This window comes from Athene noctua, chromosome 20 (genome assembly GCF_965140245.1).
Source record: "Athene noctua chromosome 20, bAthNoc1.hap1.1, whole genome shotgun sequence".
NCBI classification, from domain to species: Eukaryota; Metazoa; Chordata; class Aves; order Strigiformes; family Strigidae; genus Athene; species Athene noctua.
The window spans coordinates 13,044,882-13,064,264 of NC_134056.1; the positions used below are offsets into that span (position 1 = coordinate 13,044,882).

A 19,383-nucleotide genomic window follows, 5' to 3' on the forward strand; every position below is an offset into this window, starting at 1 on the left:
CCTCTGAGCACCTGACCCTCCAGGTTTAGCTGAAATTGGCCACAGGGTTCCTGAGCAACGGAAAGGCAGAATGGACCGACACACCCACACTGTCCCGGTTCCTAGAGACCAGCGGGCTAAAACCACCTTTACTGGCAATAAGTTAAGCACAGGCAATCTTTTTGTTACATCATGATATAAAAGCTCTTTAAAAACCCCACCAATTCAAGGCAAGTGAGGTAGAGAGGTGGCCCCTGCCACCAGGGAAGAGCTGCAGGGAGAAAAGCCACCACTCCTGTTACCCTTGCCCCATTTGTCCCCCACAACGGCCTTGCCACACCAGTTGAGGATCTGCTGCCTGCGCAGGCCTGCCAGGCTCCAGCCCTCTGGGTCATGCTTGCCCCGTCCACCTCTCCAGGTGCAAGGGGCTTGGCAGGCCCAGGGTGCAGCAAAACCTCCACGAGCCACACACGTGGGGATGGGACAGCCAGGTCAGGAATCTTCAAAATCCACTCCAGATGGTGCCTTCTTGCTAGAAGGAGGTGGAGGAAGCATCACAGCCCAAAGCCCCACAGTCTGCTCCCATGTAGCTACAGAGCAGAGTCCACTGAATCTCCACACAGCCCAGCCCCAGCACTGGGCCTGGGAGCAGCACCGACCTTTTGAAGCCAGGGTTAATAAGAGACTCGCCCGGGATCTTCCTCTTGGCTGGCAAAACTGAGCCAGCACTCCTGTTCTTCCTGGGTCTGGGGTCTGCCTCAGGCAGGGACAGGCAGGATGGGGATTACAAAAGGTCAGCTAGCTGCTTTGGCAGCCCTGCAAGCCCCTCCATGCCCAGGGTGAGCCTCCAGCAGCCCAGCCTGGCAGGCCCACCATCCATGGCAGGTGAGGAAGGGCCAAGCCTCTCCCAGCGCAGTAGGGAGCCATGGACCTGCCATGGCCCCCAGCCTGGAAGAACAGCGAAGCCTGACCTCCTGGGGGCTAGCAAGTAACCTGCCTGGCGATGACCGGCATCCGACCTGAGCACAATGCACCCCAGAAACCCCCGAGAACCACCATGCTGAGCCCTGGCCCCTTCTGTACCAGGAGGGACATCAGAACAGCGGGGCAGCTGACGGCAGCCACACAACCGAGGGGACTCAGGGTGTCCTGACGAGCACGCGGACACAGGACCAGCAGGTTCCTGGGGAAGAGAAGGCAAACAAGCAGGGAGAGCAGGGGAGGCGTCCCCTGGCAATTACGTACCTGGCAGGAAGAGCTGCAGGCTCCGGGCAGTGTTCTTCTCAGGGCTGCAGGAAGATGCCAGTGTCTCCACCGCTGCCGAGACAAGAACCAGAGCCACGGCTTGTGGCACCCCAACACGGCATACAGCACCCCCAGCACAACCTCCCTCCCCAGCCAAACTGAGCCATGTTCTCCTCCTAGCATTCCCACCCAGGCTGCTGCTGCCTCATGATCTTCCTAGACCCCTAAAATAAGGCATCTCCCCCCACCCCGAGGTGATGGTGTGGTGCTGGCACGTGGACAAGGTGGTGTTTCTGCACAGAGACACAGCACTACATCCTCGGGGCTCGTACAGGATCTTTTCTGTCCGAGGTGGCCAGGTGCAGGCCCTGGCCAGCCCAAATCGGCGAGAGAAGGCAGCGCTCCCGCTGCCAGCCCTCCCTCCTAGCCAGCCCACCCAGGAGAAGCCGCCCGGGGCAAGGCCAGGGAGGCACAAGCCTCCTCCCACCGCCGGCCGAGCTGGGTCACCCGGGGCTCTTTTGGGCCGGGGGGTGTCACGGTGAAGGCGGCGGCGGCCTGTCCTCCCCCCTCCTGCCTCTGCCCTCCCCCAAGCCGCCCCCCCCCGGACCTTCCAAGCGCTCCTCCAGGCTCTCGATGCGCTTGGCCATGCCGAACATCAGCCCCTGCAGCTGCCTCCTCGCCTCGCCGACGGGCAGCTTGAAGAGATCCAGCGCCGAGCACCGGGAGCACCGGGCCGCCTCCTCCCGCAACTGCAGCGTGGCCGGAGCCTCCCCCAGGCTCAGCGCCGCAGCCCCCCGCCCCAAGGCCTCCCTGCGCGGGGGGGCCGGGCTCAGCGGGGCGCTCGGCGGAGGGGCCGGGTCCCCGCGGCCGCGGCACCCACCTGAGCCTGGAGCCGCGCTCCTCGGGCTGGCAGCTCTGGGGAGGAGAGCGAGCACGTCCCGAAATGGCCCTCCCGGCCTCCGGCCCCGCCGCCCCCCCCGGTACATACGCAGCCGAGCGGCGGGCGGGCGCCGAGCTCCGCGGCCCAGACCTCCAGCGCGTCGGTCACACTGCGGGGGGCAGCGGCTCAGGCTGGGCTGGAGCCGCCCGGCCCGGCCCGGCCCCGGCCCCGGCCCCGGCCCCGCTCCCGCACTCACTAGACGGTGCCGCCGGGGCCGGGCCCGGGCTGGCAGTAGCAGAGGTGCCGGCCCGGCCCGGCCCGCAGCAGGTGGAAGGGCCCGGCCGGCTCCGCCATGGCGGCAACGCCGGAAGGGGCGGGGGCGCGGCGCCTCTCCGGCACTGGGGCCGTCAGCCCCGCCATGGTCACCCTGGGGCTGCGGCGGGTGGAGGACAGCGTGGCCGCCAAGCACCCGGTACGGCCCGTGCCGGGGGGGGGCCGGCGGGGGAACCGGCAGCGGCGGGGCCGGGGCGGGCAGCGGGGAGGACCGACCGGGGCCGGTAGCGGGGAGGACCGACCGGGGCGGGCAGCCGGGGGGCCGGCGCCCCGCGCTGAGGGTGTCCCCGCAGGCCCTGCAGCAATACGCCGCCTGCCAGTCCCACGCCTTCATGAAGGGCATCGGCACCTTCCTGGCAGGTACGGCCCGGCCCGGCCCGGGGGGCTGTGGGCAGCGCGGGGGGCGGCCGGCGGGGCCGTGGCCGGTAACGGTGTCCGGTGTCCGGTCCCGGCAGGCAGCGGAGCCGCCTTCGCCGCGCAGAAGCTGTTGCTGAGGAGGCTGCCGTACCGCCCGCAGTGGAGCCTGCTGCTGGCCGCGGGTGAGCGCCCTGCCCGTGCCCCGGCCCGCCCGCGGGACCCCGCTGGGAGCGGGGCGGCGGTAGGGCCGGGCCGCAGGGCTCTTTGTCCTCTGCGGACGGGATTTGCTCCCCTGGCTCCTGCCGCACCCCCGGGGGGCTCGGGGACGGCTCGCAGGCAGCGGCAGCAGCTCGTCAGCTGGCGGGTGCTTTCCCCACCTTCGCTGCCAGCGCTCTTGGGAGCATCTTGGTCTCTTCAGCCGCAGGGTCCGTTGCCAGCTACGCGGTAACCAGAGCTGAGACACAGAAGTGCTCCGACTTCTGGCTTTATCTGGAGACAGGCAAGTCCCCCCAGGAGCTCACCTCGGCTGGTAGCGTGTCTCGGCCCACAGGTACCTTCACATCTCTCCCTGCTGCTTTCCCTGGGCTTGTCACGCCTGGTTCTTCCCTGCTGCAACAGTTTGCTGTTCCTGCCTCTTAATCAAGCTGGTGCCTGTTTGTGTCATTGCCAAAATCCCCACGTAAGTGCTATGCTGGCACCCTGCAGCTGAGGGAGCAGGAGCAGTGCTTGGGCGGCCGGAGCATCCCGCTTGGTTCCCTGGCTCCCGTGTCTCCCTGTGCTCCAGACCCACCACCTGCACTGCAGATACTGGGCAGGGCTGGCAGCATGGCCTGGGAGTGCTTGCTTCCGCCTGCTGCCCTGCCTGCTTTGTGGATTCACAAGAGCCACTGTGAAGGGCTTGTTTGCTGGAAGAAGAGGGTAGGGGATGGAGGGAGGCAGTAAACCGCTACAAACCTGTTGCTCTGTGTAGTGAGCAGAGCTGGAGTGGGTGGTTCCCATGGCTGCTGGCTGCTTTCTCCCACTGGTAGCATAAACTCCCAAAGCTGGGCCTAACTGAAGAGGCTTTAAATGCTTCGCGAGGGCTCAGTGGTTCTCTGCCCTGCCCCTGGCAAACATGTCAGGGTAGTCGGGTCCAGGGAGCTTGTTCTTTCTGTTGCAGAAAATCTGCCCAGCCCAGAGGACAGAGAGAACACGGCACTGCCAGTGAGGAGAAACAAGTATGGGGATGTTGTGGAGTAGCCGGCAGGGCACTGCACCATGCCTGTGACCTGCTTCACCCCTCCCTGCCTGCCCAGCCTGCCTGTGAGACTGGTAGCCCTGCCCAGGAGCTTGGATGAATCGATCCTGCAGTGCGAGCATGGTGGAGGCACCATGGAGATTGCTGCCTCCCGGGTGGCCTCTGAACATTGCACATGGGAGGGTACAATAAAAGTCTGGAGCTGAAAGCACTCAGTGTGGGCAAATTGAAGGCTGGCGGTGGGACAGGAAGAGCTGGGGTGCAGGTGGTAAATGTCACCCTGAAGCAACCTCTGCAGTAAATGTTGGAGCAGAGTGCTCTGGTTCTTCTGAGGCCATGCCCTGGCAATCCAACAGCACAGTGCTGTGAAATCACTGCAGGCAGGGATGGGCCTGGGCTAAGCTGTGAGAGGGTAGAGCTGCGGTTGCATTTCTTGAGCCCAGCCAGTCACAGTGTCCCTGCCCCCATTGCAGCAAGGCTTTTCTCGCCTGCCCGCATGGGACTGCGCTGAGTCCTTGCAGCTGCATTGCCTTTGGGGGTGTCCTCTTCCCTGCAAGGGGGGTGCACATGTACCCAGAGCCCCGCTGTGCGGTGCCCACCTTGCTCTTGGGACATGTCACCTGGCCAGTCACAGACTCCATTCAGATCTGTAACCAGCCAGCAAAGGAATGGTTCTGTCATGAATACCATGCACCCAGAGGGGCACGCAGGAAGATTAGGAAGCCTCTTTCACTTCATTCATTCCTTATAGCAAACTCCAAGTCATGACTGGGGCACACTGGCTGTGCTTGGTGGCTGTCCAGCTCTGATTCCGCTGCAGCTGAATTTCTTAGAAGGGGAAACCCAGCCTGGATTCTGGAAGCTAACTGGTTTCTTGGAGCAGAGCAGCTTGAGAGACCACAAATGTCTCCTGTTTCAGAGCAGAGACAGTCCCTGAGCCTCACCACAGGAGGGAGTCCCTATGCTGAGGAGACAGGGGGCCCAGGGAGGAAGCAGGGCTTGGGAGCTCAGAACATCATCTGAACTGGACTCGTGTTTGCCCTGTGCAGAGAGAATGGGGACCAGGCAGTGGAACAGCTAAAAGCAGAGTGGCTGTGGGGAATGTGCAGGTTAAGCCAAGCATGGTGTACCGGGAGCTCGGCTGAAGCAGGGGGAGGTGTTGGTCAGTGAGCAAACCCATGGAGCAGAGCTTGTGCCGCCTGCGAGAGCGAGGATGGCACCGAGAAACAGCAGCTGGCTAAAGCTGATCGTCTCCTGGGGGCCCAGAGGAGCACGGCAGGGCCAGAGGCTCTTTCCAGATGGGCTGGAGAATCAGGACGGGCCCCACGCAGCTGGAGTGTGCTGTGGGGCCTCTGAGGTGCCAGTGACTGCATTAACAACCCTGCCCTGCCTGGAAACAAGACCCTGGGAGCAGAGGCTCCCAACTTGCTTTCCTTGTGTGGAGGCTGTGGCTGTGAATGTGGGACGGGGTCAGCTGGAGCACGACCTGCTCACGCCTTTGGGCTGACGAGCTCTGGTGCTTGTGAGACCTCAGCTTCACCACCATGACTTGTTGAGACTTCCACCTCCAGGTGGGCCTGATCTGCAGTGATGTTTCAAGCCCATCTTGAGTCTGGGGGGCTTTTCCCGCGTGGCAGAGCTGTGATGGTGACTCAGCACTGGGCGAGCTGCGGGGGATTGAGACCTTCACGCAAGAGCCTGACCTGCAGTTGTGTCCGAGCAGAGCCCCTAAGTGGCTCTACCCCTGCAAGACAACCAGGCTGGATGGGCCTGTTGCTGATCAAAAGCCAGAGCCACAAGAGTGGTTACAAAGATTTATTTCTGATTATAAAAAACCCAACCAACCAAACCCAAACCTTCTGTGTGTTTGCATGTCCCTGTTTTTACTCATTTGGAAATGAAGTTTCATCCTCCCAGCTGCCTGACATGGGGTGATACAGGGCTCAAGTCCGAAAGCAGTGCAAGGCCCCACTCCTGCAGCAAGCCCATCACCTCTACACTGCCACGGCTGTGCACCAGGGAGCCACGGGGCCTTTTTGTGCCATTGATGGGGAACAGAGGATGCTCTGGCTGTGGCAAAGGCAAGACTGGCTTAGGAACCACAGGAATGGGGAAGGCACCATGTCTGGTTGATGGAGGGGGACCTGCTCCTTGCTGACCACTTCTGGTTGTTGCTAAGCCTGTGCTGAGGCCAGTAGAAGTCCAGGCCAAGATCTGGCCTTTGGGAAGGTCAGTGGGGTTTGTGCATTGGCCAGGAAGACAGCATGGGCTCTAAGTGATGCCCAAAGCTCCCTGGAAAGCAGGGTGGATGCTCCAGGGACAGGCGAGTGAGGTCAGCTATAAGGACTAGCATAATTAATACTCCCCGCCCACCCCATGCACATGAAAATAAATCGTGCTCTTGTCTGGACTCGCTCACCCAGTCTAGCCCAGGTCTGGCAGCAGAAGGGTGTCCCAGGTCTGAACATCCACATCCCAAGCCTGGTCCGGGATCCATCCCTGAGTAGCACTTAGAAACCCTTAAGCTGTTCTCCTGCATGGCCAGTGGTCCTCTTCTGTCCCCCCCTTTCCTGCAGCTTGAAAGCAAGGGGAGGGCAGAATGGGACTGCATTCCTTCTGGGACAGGCAGCACTGGGTATCGGAGGAGGACATCTCTGAGCACTTGCTGCATCCCAAGTGTTCAGGCCATGGAGACTCCAGCAGAAAGGATGGTGCTGGATCCTGCAGACAAGACACACCATGTCCCTGCCGTTAGATTGTGAGGGACTTGCTGCGCCGGAGCAGGCAGATGGCAGTCACCAGAGACGTCAGGGTGGTGACCACAAAGAGCAGGATGAGGATGACCCAGTAGTTGTACAGCATGCTTTTGTGAGATGAGGGCTTCTCCGCTGGGATCATGTTGGTGAGGTTCAGCATGTAGCCCAGGGCCCAGCCGATGGAAGTTTCTCCTGCCTGTGGGAACAGCATGGCATGGTCACCACCGTGGTCAACCCAGCTCCATGGCCATCAAGAGACCTTCCAGGGATCACCTCACCGTCAGCCCAGTGCAGGAGAGGGGTTTGGGGCAGTCCATAACACCCTGAGCCCTTGCTTGCCCATGGGTCCAGCCAGCCCAGGGACAAAGCAGTGACCATCCTGTGCTGAGCTGGGCTCATCCAATGGGAGCAGGATCTCATCCACTCAGGCCAGTCCTGATCTCGCTGCCCACCCTGTAACTCGTGTAGGTGAGGAGACTTGGCAAAGGTGGGATTCTGCCCTGAGATAACTTCTCAACAGACTAGAGCAAAGAGTTTTTTGAGACAGCTGGTGTCTTGAGGGCCAAGGAAGGACCTAGAGGACCTTGAAATTCCTGTCTTCGTGACCACCCTACAGTGAGCTCAGCTCATTTTTTCCCATCTCCCAGAAGATCCACCCAAAAACTGGGAGTCTCGTCCTGGCCCTGTTCCCCAAGATCTTCCCTCAGATTTCTTGGCTCTTTCTTGGTATGGGATCATCTCTCCTGCAGGGCTTTTTGGCCTAACTCCAAACAGATGCTGTGGGATGAGTATGTGCTCTGGTGTTACTCACCTTCTTTTGGAAGGCAATGTTGGGGAAGGAATGGTTGTTGAAGTTGTAGCCTTTGGTGGTGAGCAAATAAACAAATATGCTGACAGCACAGTAATCTGACAGCCTCTTCTCCAGCTTGGGGGCTTTCTGGAGCAGCTGGATGGGATGCATGGAGGGAGAGAGAAAAAGGGTCAAGCCAGCAGGGCCCGGGCTTTGTTTCTGTGTCCTGAAGTTCTGGGTGGTTGCATTTGGCTGGCCAAGGCCCTGCTCATACTTACCTGAGCCTCTCCTGGTCCCGTGTAGGAGCCATCACACACCCTCCCCCTACTCCATGGGTGCCAGGACACCCAGCCCCCTCCAAGGGCTGCTCTCAGAGCCCAGGTGATGCCCCACACAAAGCAGCCCTCTCCTCCCCACGGTGTCTCTGGAGCCCACCTCGCTCCAGCTGGTGGCACAGATGGTCTCAGCAGCATTCTTCAGGTCACTGGGCAAGTGCACGGATCTCCCCATCACTGTCTGGATGAAGTCCACCGTGTAGAAGAAGGCAGAGAAGGCCTGATGGAGGAAAGGAGGCAGCTGTGGGACAGGCTGGGAACAAACCCTCTCACACAAACAGCTGCTCTGACTGGCATGGCGTGCAGAAGTGACTGCCCTCGCTTTGCCACCTCATGATGGCGGGGGCTGGGGACACCTGCACACCCAGCAGCCAGGCCACCACCCCGCTCCATGCCAGGACTTACAATGAAGTTTCCTGAAACCTCTGGCTGGAAAATGCCATCGAAGGAGCAGTGGGAGAAGGAGCAGGTGGTGAAGTCGAAGAGCTTATTGATGTGCAGCGCGCAGAGGCTCCCATTCCCGGTGCCAACCACAGTGACAGTGGTGTTGAGGGCAAGGCTTGGCCTCTCCTCCTCTGTGCAGGGGCTGTCGTAGACGCTGCTCAGTGACAGGCTCTTGTGGTAGCCCGTGGGCCAGCAGGGATGGGGAACAGTTGCTTGGTAGCTCTCAGCCTGCCAGAGAAGTGATGCACGGGACTCATGAGCTGTGCTGTGGCCCCGGCTCCCCCAGCGCTGCACAGCAGCCCTGGCATCACCTGCCTGCCTCCGTTTCCCTGCTGGGGGGATGCAGAGGAGCTTGGGCAGCAGGATGCAGAGCTGGCAGTTGCCACAAGTGTCTCGAGATGACTTGCGACATCTCAGCTCTGGCTGAGGAGTACAACACCTAATGGAGAGGGTGGGAGGAAGTCCTGGGACCACAGGAGAGGGTCAGGGGCAAAACACAAGAGTTGTCAGGGAAAGATGTGCAGCCAGCCCCGTGGGGCAGTCCCAGAGCCAGGGCTGGGGGATAGCCCTGTACAAACACCAGGGTGAGAAGGCACCATGTGTGGGGTGATGACAGCTGGTGTGCCTGTCAAGCACATGCTAGTACCTGGAGGATCTTCGAGAGCAGCCTCTTGAGGACCTGGTCTCTTCCGTAGCAGAGGAAGCTGTGGGTGTACACTTTGTACACCTGGCCGTACAGCTTCAGCATCACCTCGTTTCTGGGGTCTTCAATGGTGTCCCTGCTTTCAAAGGTGATCTGTGTGGAAGCACCCCCGAAGTCCAGGGCCCCCAGGGTCTTCTTCTGGGGCTGGATCCATTCCCCAAGCCACCCACGCTGATCAAGGAAGACAACAAGGGGCGTAAGGATGTGATAAGCTGCAGAACAGCCATCCCTGCTGGGATGCCCTGCCCACCTTGATGAAGTTCTCCAGGAGGTAGTTTGCAGTGACCCAGCCGAAGACCCCTTCCTCTTCCCCTGACAGGATCTTTGCCCCCCGGAAATTGAAGGGGTATGACTTCAGTGTGGCCTCCACGGCGCTGAGGACGGCGTCTGAAGCCCGTGGGTTGGCGATGCTGCGGGCCAGGTGAGAGGGCAGAGTGGCAGGGCTGCACCGGGGTGCTGCCAGCAGAGCCCCCGCCACTTGCAAAGCCCTCAGGGCCCGGCCCCGCCACGACACATGGGGCTGGAGACAGGTGGGTCCTCACCCAGATACCTGTGGGGATGCCCCCCCAAAAACCCAGCTAATTCCCCTTGTCTCTGCCGGAGAGGGAGGCAGGCAGCAGGGATGAAGGTGTGCTCCCTCCTCCTGAGCCATATCCTGTGGCTGGGTGAGGGGGACACGACTCCATTCTCTGTGTGGTTTCCATGGGGTAATTATTCTCACTGCATCCCATCAGGCTGCCAATGGATGCAGGGCGACTTTCTTCCTGGCTAGACAAAAAGACTGGGTGGGTTATCCTGATGCTGGACCCATGCCAGCCTCTTTCCACCCAGACATGTGCTGGCTGTGCCCAGCAGAACATCTCCTGCTCTGAAGGGCAGGACCACCTCTGCAAGGGACATGGGGCCAGGCAGCTGGGAGGGTTAGAAGCTTCACCTGACAAAGGGGCAACACTGCAGCTGTCCTTCACCACCTCCACCCCTGCCATGGGCCCCCCCAGCAGCGTTTGAGGCCAGGCAGCTGGCACAGCCAGAGCAAGCACTCACTTGAGCAGGCGCATGCCAGCTGTGGCACCCAGGTAGAGTGGGGTGCCCTCATGCTTCTCCTTGGGCACATCTCTCAGACCCTGGTTGAGGCAGTGCACCAGGCTTGTCCCGGCAGCCGGAGGGTTGGAGCTGTAGCTGGAGATGCCGGGACCTGCAGAAAGAAAACAGCATTGCACCCTGTGGGGGGTGGGCAGAAGCTCAGTGGGCAGAAGCTTGGTGGGCAGCTTTGCCCCTCCCAGGCTTTTCAAAAGGCAGGTGCTGCAGGTATCTGTGGGCATGGAGCCATCCAGAGTCCAGCCACATCCCCCACTGGCTGACAGCCTGGGAAAGGTTGCTTAAATGGAGGGTGGAAAACCATCTCTCGCTCCTCACTGGGCTACGCAGGGACCTGAATTGTTTCCTGGCAGTTCGACGCATGCCAAGAAAAGATAAACCACAGGCATGCATGGCTGCAAGCCTTGTGGGGGGAGATGGGCGAGGTTTTGGGAACAGAGCTGGGCCCCTTGTAACACCTCACTGCGCTGGTGAACACACAGAGGCAGCTGGACATTGCAAGGGCATTTGCACCATCATGGTGCCTTGCCCTCAGGGGATGTGACAAATCCTGCCACCAGCCACTGGTCCCCGGGGACTGGGACAGTCCTTACCCTCCACATCACACATGCTGTGCTCGCTGACCACCCCGGTGTCGTTCTCCTTGTCTGCAGGCCACTTGTAGATGAACATGGCTGTATGGGAGGAGCCGGCATCCAGCACAATGCCATACTGCAGGGGGAGGAGGCAGGGGGTCAGGTCCAGAGGCAGGAGACCCCCCAGCTGCCCCAGGCCATAAGGAAGGAGGGCACTGGGGGTCAACAACCCACCGTGGCCGGCCACTCCTGCCCTGGCAGTGCCCTGCCCAGCAGCTTGAAGAGCATTTTCTGGCAGAAGTGGCACCTCCCTGCGCGGGGCCCTGCCCAGGATGCGACTGGTGCTCTCCCCAGCCCGGGAACTGCCCCCCCCGGGATACCGCCTGGCACAACACAGGGACTCTGGCTCTTTGGGCATGGGGACCCCCTTGATTCCTTGAGCACAGACCGGGAGGTTCTTCCCCTGCTGCTTGCTCCCATCTCCCCACAGCATCCTCCTGGCCAGCAGGCAGCTGTGCTGAGCTGTGCCAGAAGGTCCCTGGGGCCAATGCGAGGGAGAGGGACACCTGGGAGTGGCCCCTCAGGGATGCAGCTCACCAAAGAAGGGCAGCCAGGCACCTCATCCCTCCTGTCCTTGTATGGCTTGGCCATTCTCCGGCTATAAATAACCCCACTCCCTCCTGCCAAACAAGGTTACCCAGCTCCCAGGGATGGGCCTTCAGCCCCGCCGGGTGGACCCCTCTGCCTCACCCCCTGCCATCTGCAGGCTCAGGGCTGCCTGCGCTGGCCCCCTCTGTTCCCCCACTGGAGCCGGGGCTGCTTCGCTGCTGGAGAGGAGGCTGCGAGTCTTGGGAAAACGAGACAGGATCCAGTGCTGCCCCAGCTGAGCACCTCTGCAGTGACACCACTTAAGGCTTAAATCTGGCTTGTGCAAAGGCTCTGTCTGCTGCCTGCCCTGCCCAGACCTGGGTGGAGCCCCAGGGCTGGGGCAGCCAGCTCCTCTCCCTCCCCAGCACCCGGGAGCCACCCCAGCTCTGCCTGGTGGGTGCCCTGGTCCCCTCCCTGTCCCTGTCGCTGCCAGCAGGCTCCAGCCCAGGTGGCTGCAGGGTTGCGTTTGGGCCAGCTCAGGTAGCAGAAATAAAGTATCAGGGCACAGGCAGGGATGCCTGGGTTCCCTGCTTATAGGCAACCCCCATTCCCCCATGGTCCCCCACTAGGAGTACCCCCCCAGGGAACCACTTCAGAATCCCCCAGCTCACTTTAACTGTCAGGAGCTCATCACATGCCCTGGGTCAAAAGCTATGAGCTAGAAAAGAATCCTCACCTGTGGCTAGACTGTGGTTTGTCTGCCACGGCACTGGTGTCAGGGAGCAGCTCCCAGAAATGCTGAACCCTGCAGAGAGGGGGGAGCAGGACCCCCAGTCTGGGTGCTGGGGTTAGTGCCCCGGGCAGCCTCAGGGAGGCTCTGAGCTCCCACCTATGCCCAGTGTGCTGTGGGCCGTGCACCCCCTGGCACTGAGCATCCCCCCAGTCCTTCCTCACCATAGCACCCTCTGCCTCACCTGCCTGCTCCGGGGCCTCGTGGTCACCCTCTTCACTGCTGGGTGGGCAAACACTTGCCAGGCACAAGCACAAGCACAGAAGGATGCTGAGTCTGCCCCAGTGAAGCTGTCTGTCCCAGGGCATGCCTGCTGGCACATCACCACTGGCTCCCAGCACCACAGTCCTCTCGGCACATCCTCTTCACTGTCCCAGCCCTTGCAGGTGGGTGCTGGTGTCCCCACGAGGGGTCCCTGGGGAGATCTCCCTGCCTGCCTCTGCCACACGTGTGCCCACACACCCTGCAGCCACCATGCAGATGTCCCTGGTGTCCTTGCAGGGCACCATGTCACCTCCACACCACCCCAGATATCCCCCCGGATATCACCCAGATATCACCCTAGCATTAGCAGGGTGACAACTCTGTCCCCAAAGGGAAAGCACTGACAGGTCACCCCCAAACCCAAGACTGAGCACAGCTGGGACCCCGGGAGTGGTTCCCAGCCTGGGATGACATGGTGGGGGTCTGCAGCCCGTGGAAGGGGGATGAGGCTGGAGATGGGGATCTCTATGGAGTGGCAGGGGCTACGAACTGCTGGAGCAGGAGACAGGAGGATGACCCACAGCACCATGGACACCTGGTGCCACACACCAGGAATGGGAACAGCCCAGGAAGAGCAGCACTGGGGATGCCAGAGGGACCTGTGGAAAGAATGGCCACACGAGCTTGGACACACGGCCGGACACAGGGTGTGCAGGGCAAGCCCACGAGCCTGTATGGGGGGGAACCTGAGTCAGGGGATTCTCTCCTGCCTTTGCCAGGGCTGGCTCAGCTGGGCCCTGCTTCCAGCCCCACGGAGAGCTGGCACGGGGGCTGCACATGTGTGGGGGCTGCAGGTGGGGGGGGTGCACACATGTAGGCGCACATGTGCATGGATGTGTGCACGTGGGTGCGTGTCTGCCTGTGGGTACATGCGTTTAGGTGGGTGTGCATGTGTGGGGGTGTGGGCACACACGCGAGCGTGCGCCCATGTGGGCATGTGTGTGCCTGGGACAGCCGTGCTGCCTGCTCAGGCCCGGGGAAGGGCAGCACACGTGGCTGCAACTGCGGCTCTGCTCCCCACGTGGGGTGGCTGGCAGCGAGGGGCAGCAACCAGGGGAAGCCCAGTGGGAAGGTGTCGTGTTGGAGGTGACAGTGACATAACCAGGGCAGGTTGCAGAAACAGCTGCCCCATGTGGGTGCATCCCAGAGCCCGTTGCTGCCAGGTGTGGGGCAGCAAAAATGGGCAATGGGCCCAGGACCCATGGGACCCCCCAGCTGGTGGTGGCCCAGCCCTGGCAGTGGGAGCAGCAGCGCTGAGGCCCAGCCAAGGTAACAACGTGCGCCAACATGAAGTGCCGCAGCACGGTGGGAGCTGCCAGCCGGGGGGAGTGCCCGGCGCCCAGCCAGCCGCCGGCGCCATGGCTTGCTCCCTGGCCGCCCCAGCACGAGAGGAGCTGCCATGGCCTCATGCCACCCTCTCTGCCCTGCTCTCGGGGGTGCAGGGTTTTGCACCCCAGGCTGTCCCTGAGGAGGAGACGTCATCCCTGGCAGTGCTGGTGACGATGAGCAGGGAAGCCATGTGCACAGGTGTGTGTGCACAAAAGGGCCGAGGCAGACCTGGATGGCCAAGAGGGTCCCCAGGGATGAAGGAGAGGTCCCAGCCTCTCCCCCAGACCTGAGAGCACCCACACGGGAATTGGGGATGGGGTCACCCGCAGTGGGGCTGGGATGGTGCTGGCCCCTGTCCCTGTCCCAGCCCCTATGCTCAGGGTCGGAGCCACTGCATCACCCAGCACAGAGCGAGCTGCCGTGCAGGCATGGAGAAACCCCACTGAAAGCCCAACTCGTTAGTGATTGGCAGTGTAAGCAGTGCCCTCAGCTCGTGTCCTGCGCCTGCCAATGAGCAGGGTGGCAGTGAGGGCTGGAGGGACACAAGGATGCCCTGGCACATTCCCACACTGGCACCTGGCTCCCATAACCGCTCTCATCTGCACTGGCACACTCGGCTGACAGTGCCCCAGGGCTTGGCGGGGCCTCACACACGTGTTTGTGGCTCTGGCCCCAGCCCACAGGACAGTGCCCAACCCCAGCATCTCCCAGTGGCAGAGGGATGAAGGATTTTTCTAACAATAGGATCCCCTGTATAGACCCTGGTAATGCCACAGGGCTGGGGGACACAGGGGTCCCAGTGTGGGCCCACACCTGGACAGTGTCCCTGTGCCACCTGCAGCCCCGCTGCCTCCTGGGTCACCCACAGGCCCATGGGCTCTGCCCCACCACAGCGTCACTCAGCCCAGCCCGAGCCAGGGCTGCTCAGTCCCGAAGCTGCTGCAGAGGGGATGCAGAGGGGGGTGATGTCCCCAAAGGCCATGGGGCAGTGAGGTCACGGGCAGGACTCAGGGCTCCTGGTGAGTGCATGGCTCTGCCCAGAAATGTCCCACACCCCAGGGGAGGAGGCAGAGGGGGATGCTGAGAACTGCCCAACTCACTGCAGCCTGGCATCATGCCCTGTGGTTGTGTCTGGGTCGCCAGTCACCCACCCCACAGGCTCTCGGGGCTGCCCCATAGTGCAGCAGGGGCTCAGCCCTGCCCCACAACATCCCACCTCCCTCGAGGGGAGTGAGACTTGTGGGACTCCCAGGTCTGCTATGGGTTACGACAAGTTTCCTTCCTGCTGTGGGAGCTGCAGTTCCCCTGGGTTGGCTGGCAGTGAAAGAGCCCAGCTGGCTTTGTAACGGTCAGTAAAGAGATTTGCCAAAACACGGGAAAAAAAGGGTTGTCAAGAGAAGGCAACAGCTCCGAGCCATCAGGCAGCAGTGCCGTAAGCCCCACGAGAGAAGGAGAATGCTCACGTGGGAAGGGGAACACCACACTCCCAGGATCAGTCCCTCCAGCAGCAGGATAACTAATCCAGGGTATTTTTAGGGCTATATTCCAAGCAAAGGAGCTGCAAAGGGAAGACATGGAGCTATCACTCAGCAACTGCTGCTAACGTGGACTGAGCCAGCAAGGACCACGTCTTGCTCAGGTGGGTGGGAGAATGTGCCCAGGGTCCCCCACAGCAGGATCAATCTCCTCTAAATTGTGTTGGCATATTTTGGGCTGAGTCAGGCTAAAACAAAGCTTTGCATCCCCAAAACATCCCTGAGCTTTGTGCAAAAGCAAACCCCTCGGTGCCTGCAGGCCCAGGCAGTGCTGGGACACTGGTGGGCAGCGCCACAGCACACGCAGTGCTGGACCCCGCGAGCACTTGGCACATCCAGGAACGGCACAAAACCCCGGGTCACGGGGCCAGGTGGCACAGCCATGGGTCAGCGGGGCCAGGACCATGTGGGGGTTTGGGGATGCTCAGCCTCAAACTGAAGTGCTGCCTGCAGACTGGAAGGTGCTACCACCCAGAGAGAGAAAAAGCACAAAACGCCCCAAAATTAAATTAAATTTCTGGGAATACATCTGGTTTAAAACCAAAGCTCCAGATTGAAACCAGGAGGAGAAAGGCTTCCCAGGCTGACCTAAGTGCTGCATGTAGGCCTCTAAGTACTGATCTGTTTAATCCCCCTGTGTCCCAAGAGACAGAATCCATTTTGAAACCAGCTAAGGGCACTGCCCAAGATGTGCCAGCACATGGCAATGGGTGGCAAAGAAAGGTGTCACAGGGAGAGTTAATAAATAGCTTGCTGTATTTTAAGCCAGCTCATTTTCTCAACCTAATCTTCATTACATCTGACAAACCCGGAGAGAAGACAACACATCTGGCATTCAGGCTGGCTCAGAAAGTTTCCAAGCAAATTGCTTGGGATGAGAAAAAGGGGGGGGTTGGATTTTCCAGGACAAGAGCCTGATCCCCACAGGATAGCTTGGTCTGTCATCAGAAAAAATATGCCTTTTTTAAAACAAAAGACTTGGGCTGCAAAAGAGTCAACTGGGGGACTCAGCCAACAAGATTGTTCCCAAACTGTTTGGGAACTTCTTTCAGCATCTGAATTTACAATGAAAAAGAAAAAAAAAAAATCTCATTTTCACATGGAAGTGCATTTCTGGCCCGGCAGCGCTGTCTCAGGAGATGCAGCTGCAGCTCAGGAACGCCAGGCAATGCTGGGGCGCGCAGGGGTGCCCCAACCCAGAGCTGTGGAGGCAGATGCTGACACGGCTGCTCTGGCCGGGGGGGGCCGCATCCAGACACGCCACTGTTATTTTTCAGCGTGTGCAAGAGTCCTCTCTCCAAGCGCAGGGCTGAGGTGCTGGGGATGGGCAGCCGGGGGTCCCCGCCGCCGGGGGTCTCGCTCCTGGCCTGGCGCTGGGGGCAGCCCGGGCAGTGGGGGGAGGCTGCTGCCTGCGACCCCCACCCTGCAGCTCGGGCCCCCCCAGCCCCGGTGGCCTCCCCCCGCCTCCGGGGATCCCCTGGATGCCGGAGCCTCTCCCGCACCGCGCATCCCGCAGATCGGGTGCTCCCTGCGACTCCCCCAGCCCGGGTCGCCCCGGTGCCCGTCGCTCCCATCCCGTCCGTGCCCGGTGCCCCCCGTGCCGGCCCCGCTCACCTTGAAGCCCGGCGGCCCCCGCGTGTCCCCGGAGCCGAGGCAGAGCAGGAGGATGCCCAGGAGGCAGCCGAGGGCGAGGAGCAGGAGGACGGCGGCGACCCGGCGGGCCATGGCGGGGCCGGAGCGGGGGCAGGTGAGCGGCTCTGCGGCAGCTGCGGCGGCTCCTGCTGCTGCTCCTCCCCCGCCTCCTCATCCTCCTCCTCCTCGCCCGCCTCTCCCGGCTGAGTCACCGCCGCCCCGGCCCACCCGGGCGGGACACGGGGCTCCGCCGGGCTGCGGGGGGCCGGCCCCGAGCTGCGGGTCCCGCGGCTGCCCTTGCCCCGGGCTCTGGTCCCCCCTTCTCCCCCACCTCGGGCATCGCCCCTGCCCCGGGGTCAGCCCCATCCACCCCCCCGGGCATCGCCCCTGCCCCGGGGTCAGCCCCATCCACCCCCCCGGGCATCGCCCCTGCCCCGGGGTCAGCCCCATCCACCCCCCCCCGGCATCGCCCCTGCCCCGGGGTCAGCCCCATCCACCCCCCCGGGCATCGCCCCTGCCCCGGGGTCAGCCCCATCCACCCATGGGCCTTGACCCAGAACTCAGCTCTATCCTGGCCCCCCGGGCATGAGTACTGCTCGGGATCAGTCCCACCTTCTCCCCCCAGCAGACATTGGTCTTGTCCCAGGACTCAGCCCCATCCTGCCTCCCTGGGCATCACCTCTGCCCCAGGACTCAGACCAGACATGGGTTTGGTCAGAGGTGAGAACACCCGAGCAACAGAAAAAGCTCTGAGAAAGACTCTCACCTGCCATGATTAACAGCTATGAATATATAACCGCTTTTAATCATTACAAGGAGTTTGTGACAGCCCTGAGGAGCCCAGACGTATATTGAGATTGTTTTTAATATGGTCACAAGTGAATAATGTAATGCATTTCCACATGGAGCAGTGAGCCAAGGAAGGTTGGGCCCCTGGCTCTGAGAAGGACATTTTGAGCTTGCTTACACAGAGGGATAAAACAGTGAACAAAATAATAAACAAGGAGATATCACCAAGGAGAGGAGGCTAAGGAGGACGCGGCTTCCAGCCCAGATGGGTTGCAGGCTAGAGGGTCACACCTCAGCTGCTTGCAGCCTGCCTCACTTAATTGTTTTCAACAAGGGACTTTTTCTACCACTGGCAGCTTCACTGCAAGTAGCACGCATCGCACCGGGGCTGGGGTTCTCAGAGCTTGCTGCCCACCCCTGTGGTGTCTGGGCGCAGAGGTGCTCGAGGGGCCCAGCGTGTGCCAAGGGCTTGTGGTCTGGGGCCCTTGGTCGCTGTGTAACAGAAGATCTGCCACTGAAGGTCCCGTGGAGGACGAGTTCCAGTTCTGTTCCCTGAAGCAGTGACCAGCAGCAGAGTCTGAGGAAGAAAATGACTAAATTGGGGCACAGAGAGTGACCCTTGCCAGCCAGTGCCCATCAGCACAGTGCAGGGCCTCTCCGCAGGACAGCTGCATTCAATCTGTGGGTCTGTTCGCAGGTCTGTCTACCTCCTCACTTCAATTCCTTAAGCATTTAGCCTTTGGAAAACCTGTGTCAATCAACTCCAAGACATTAATATATTGATTTATGTGAAAAAATTATTCCCCTTTGCTCCTGCTGCTAATACCAGAGGAGATCATAGTCTTGTCTCTGAGGATTAGCAGAGCATCATTTCCGCTGCCTTCCTGCATCACTGCTGACTTTAAGGCTTTTTTCAAGTTTCCACAGGGACATACCTGACTCTTGTTGCCATTCTCTTCACCCATGCAGTCTTTCTGAGGCACACATCTGCAACCCTCATGGGTGCAACCGTACCAGGGATTAACACAGAAGCAGAAATATCTTCTCTGGATTGCACTTAATCCCTTTCTTAATAGCTGCCAAGCCTCCTGATTTTCCTCTAGACTGGACAAGCAGTGAGAAGTCTTCAGAAACTGAAAAGCTACAAAAATCTCTTATTTGAAAGGTAGTGAGCACAGATGAGGATGGGAGAGCCCTGTGGGGGTAGGTGTGGTCTTTTTCTCCCCATCCTTACTTTGCTTTGGGGGCTTTGGAGCAAGTCTCTTTCTGGCAGGCAGTTACTCGGTGTGCCGGGAGCCTCCTGGGATTTGAGTGGAGATGTGTCTTCCATATCTTGGTCTCACACGACTTAGTCACCCTGTTCCCAGGTTGCCCGTATGTAGAGGAGCAGGGGTTTGCATCCCTTCCCTCTGCAAGGGGGGCTGTCCTCATCTCTGCACAGGATCGCATTTTCCACCCTCTGCCCGGCCCCAGGGGTCAGGGAGGCTTGAGCTGAGTGAAGTCCGAGGGAGCCTGTGCCCAGCCCTGACCGATTGCTGGTGTCCCAGAGGGCTCAGCCTCCAGCACAAACAGGGAGGCACCAAGAGCTGGGACGTGCTGGGCTGGAAATGCGCCCAGCCATGCAAGGGAAGGACAGCCACGCAAATCCCTGCATAGCCAGGGAAACACCTCTGCTGTGGGGCAGAGGGAGCGCATGGACACCACCGTCCTGAGCTCATCCGGGC

At 60.9% G+C, this 19,383-nt stretch overlaps 3 protein-coding genes across 3 annotated transcripts; 1 reads left to right on the forward strand and 2 right to left on the reverse strand.

Annotated features, from left to right (window-relative positions):
- Positions 1-98: 98 nt before the first annotated feature.
- Positions 99-2,458, reverse strand: PAXX (PAXX non-homologous end joining factor). Its single transcript, XM_074924122.1, has 7 exons — positions 2,361-2,458; positions 2,213-2,282; positions 2,105-2,139; positions 1,832-2,034; positions 1,225-1,296; positions 639-732; positions 99-511 (listed from the first exon to the last, which is right to left on the reverse strand). Exons 1-7 carry the CDS (start codon positions 2,456-2,458, stop codon positions 472-474), a joined length of 612 nt encoding a protein of 203 aa, XP_074780223.1. The 3' UTR covers positions 99-471.
- TMEM141 (transmembrane protein 141) lies at positions 2,342-4,235 on the forward strand. Its single transcript, XM_074923431.1, has 5 exons — positions 2,342-2,576; positions 2,731-2,797; positions 2,893-2,976; positions 3,213-3,344; positions 3,954-4,235. The coding sequence occupies exons 1-5, from the start codon at positions 2,457-2,459 to the stop codon at positions 4,031-4,033; spliced, it is 483 nt and encodes a 160-aa protein (XP_074779532.1). The 5' UTR covers positions 2,342-2,456; the 3' UTR covers positions 4,034-4,235.
- Positions 4,236-4,420: 185 nt separating this feature from the next.
- Positions 4,421-16,963, reverse strand: ENTPD2 (ectonucleoside triphosphate diphosphohydrolase 2). Its single transcript, XM_074923429.1, has 9 exons — positions 16,853-16,963; positions 10,751-10,868; positions 10,104-10,254; positions 9,310-9,469; positions 9,003-9,230; positions 8,318-8,584; positions 8,013-8,132; positions 7,599-7,733; positions 4,421-6,983 (listed from the first exon to the last, which is right to left on the reverse strand). The coding sequence occupies exons 1-9, from the start codon at positions 16,961-16,963 to the stop codon at positions 6,783-6,785; spliced, it is 1,491 nt and encodes a 496-aa protein (XP_074779530.1). The 3' UTR covers positions 4,421-6,782.
- Between the last annotated feature and the right edge of the window lie 2,420 nt (positions 16,964-19,383).

Coding starts and splice junctions, on each gene's coding strand:
- ENTPD2 (XM_074923429.1), bottom strand. CDS start 16,963: ATGGCCCGCCGGGTCGCCGCCGTCCTCCTGCTCCTCGCCCTCGGCTGC. Junction 10,869..16,852: donor GGGGGCCGCCGGGCTTCAAG/GTGAGCGGGGCC, acceptor CTCCCCCTGCAG/TATGGCATTGTGCTGGATGC. Junction 10,255..10,750: donor CAGCATGTGTGATGTGGAGG/GTAAGGACTGTC, acceptor TTCTTTCTGCAG/GTCCCGGCATCTCCAGCTAC.
- TMEM141 (XM_074923431.1), top strand. CDS start 2,457: ATGGCGGCAACGCCGGAAGGGGCGGGGGCGCGGCGCCTCTCCGGCACT. Junction 2,577..2,730: donor GCGTGGCCGCCAAGCACCCG/GTACGGCCCGTG, acceptor GTGTCCCCGCAG/GCCCTGCAGCAATACGCCGC. Junction 2,798..2,892: donor CATCGGCACCTTCCTGGCAG/GTACGGCCCGGC, acceptor CGGTCCCGGCAG/GCAGCGGAGCCGCCTTCGCC.
- PAXX (XM_074924122.1), bottom strand. CDS start 2,458: ATGGCGGAGCCGGCCGGGCCCTTCCACCTGCTGCGGGCCGGGCCGGGC. Junction 2,140..2,212: donor CCCGCCCGCCGCTCGGCTGC/GTATGTACCGGG, acceptor TCTCCTCCCCAG/AGCTGCCAGCCCGAGGAGCG. Junction 512..638: donor ATTAACCCTGGCTTCAAAAG/GTCGGTGCTGCT, acceptor ACCTCCTTCTAG/CAAGAAGGCACCATCTGGAG.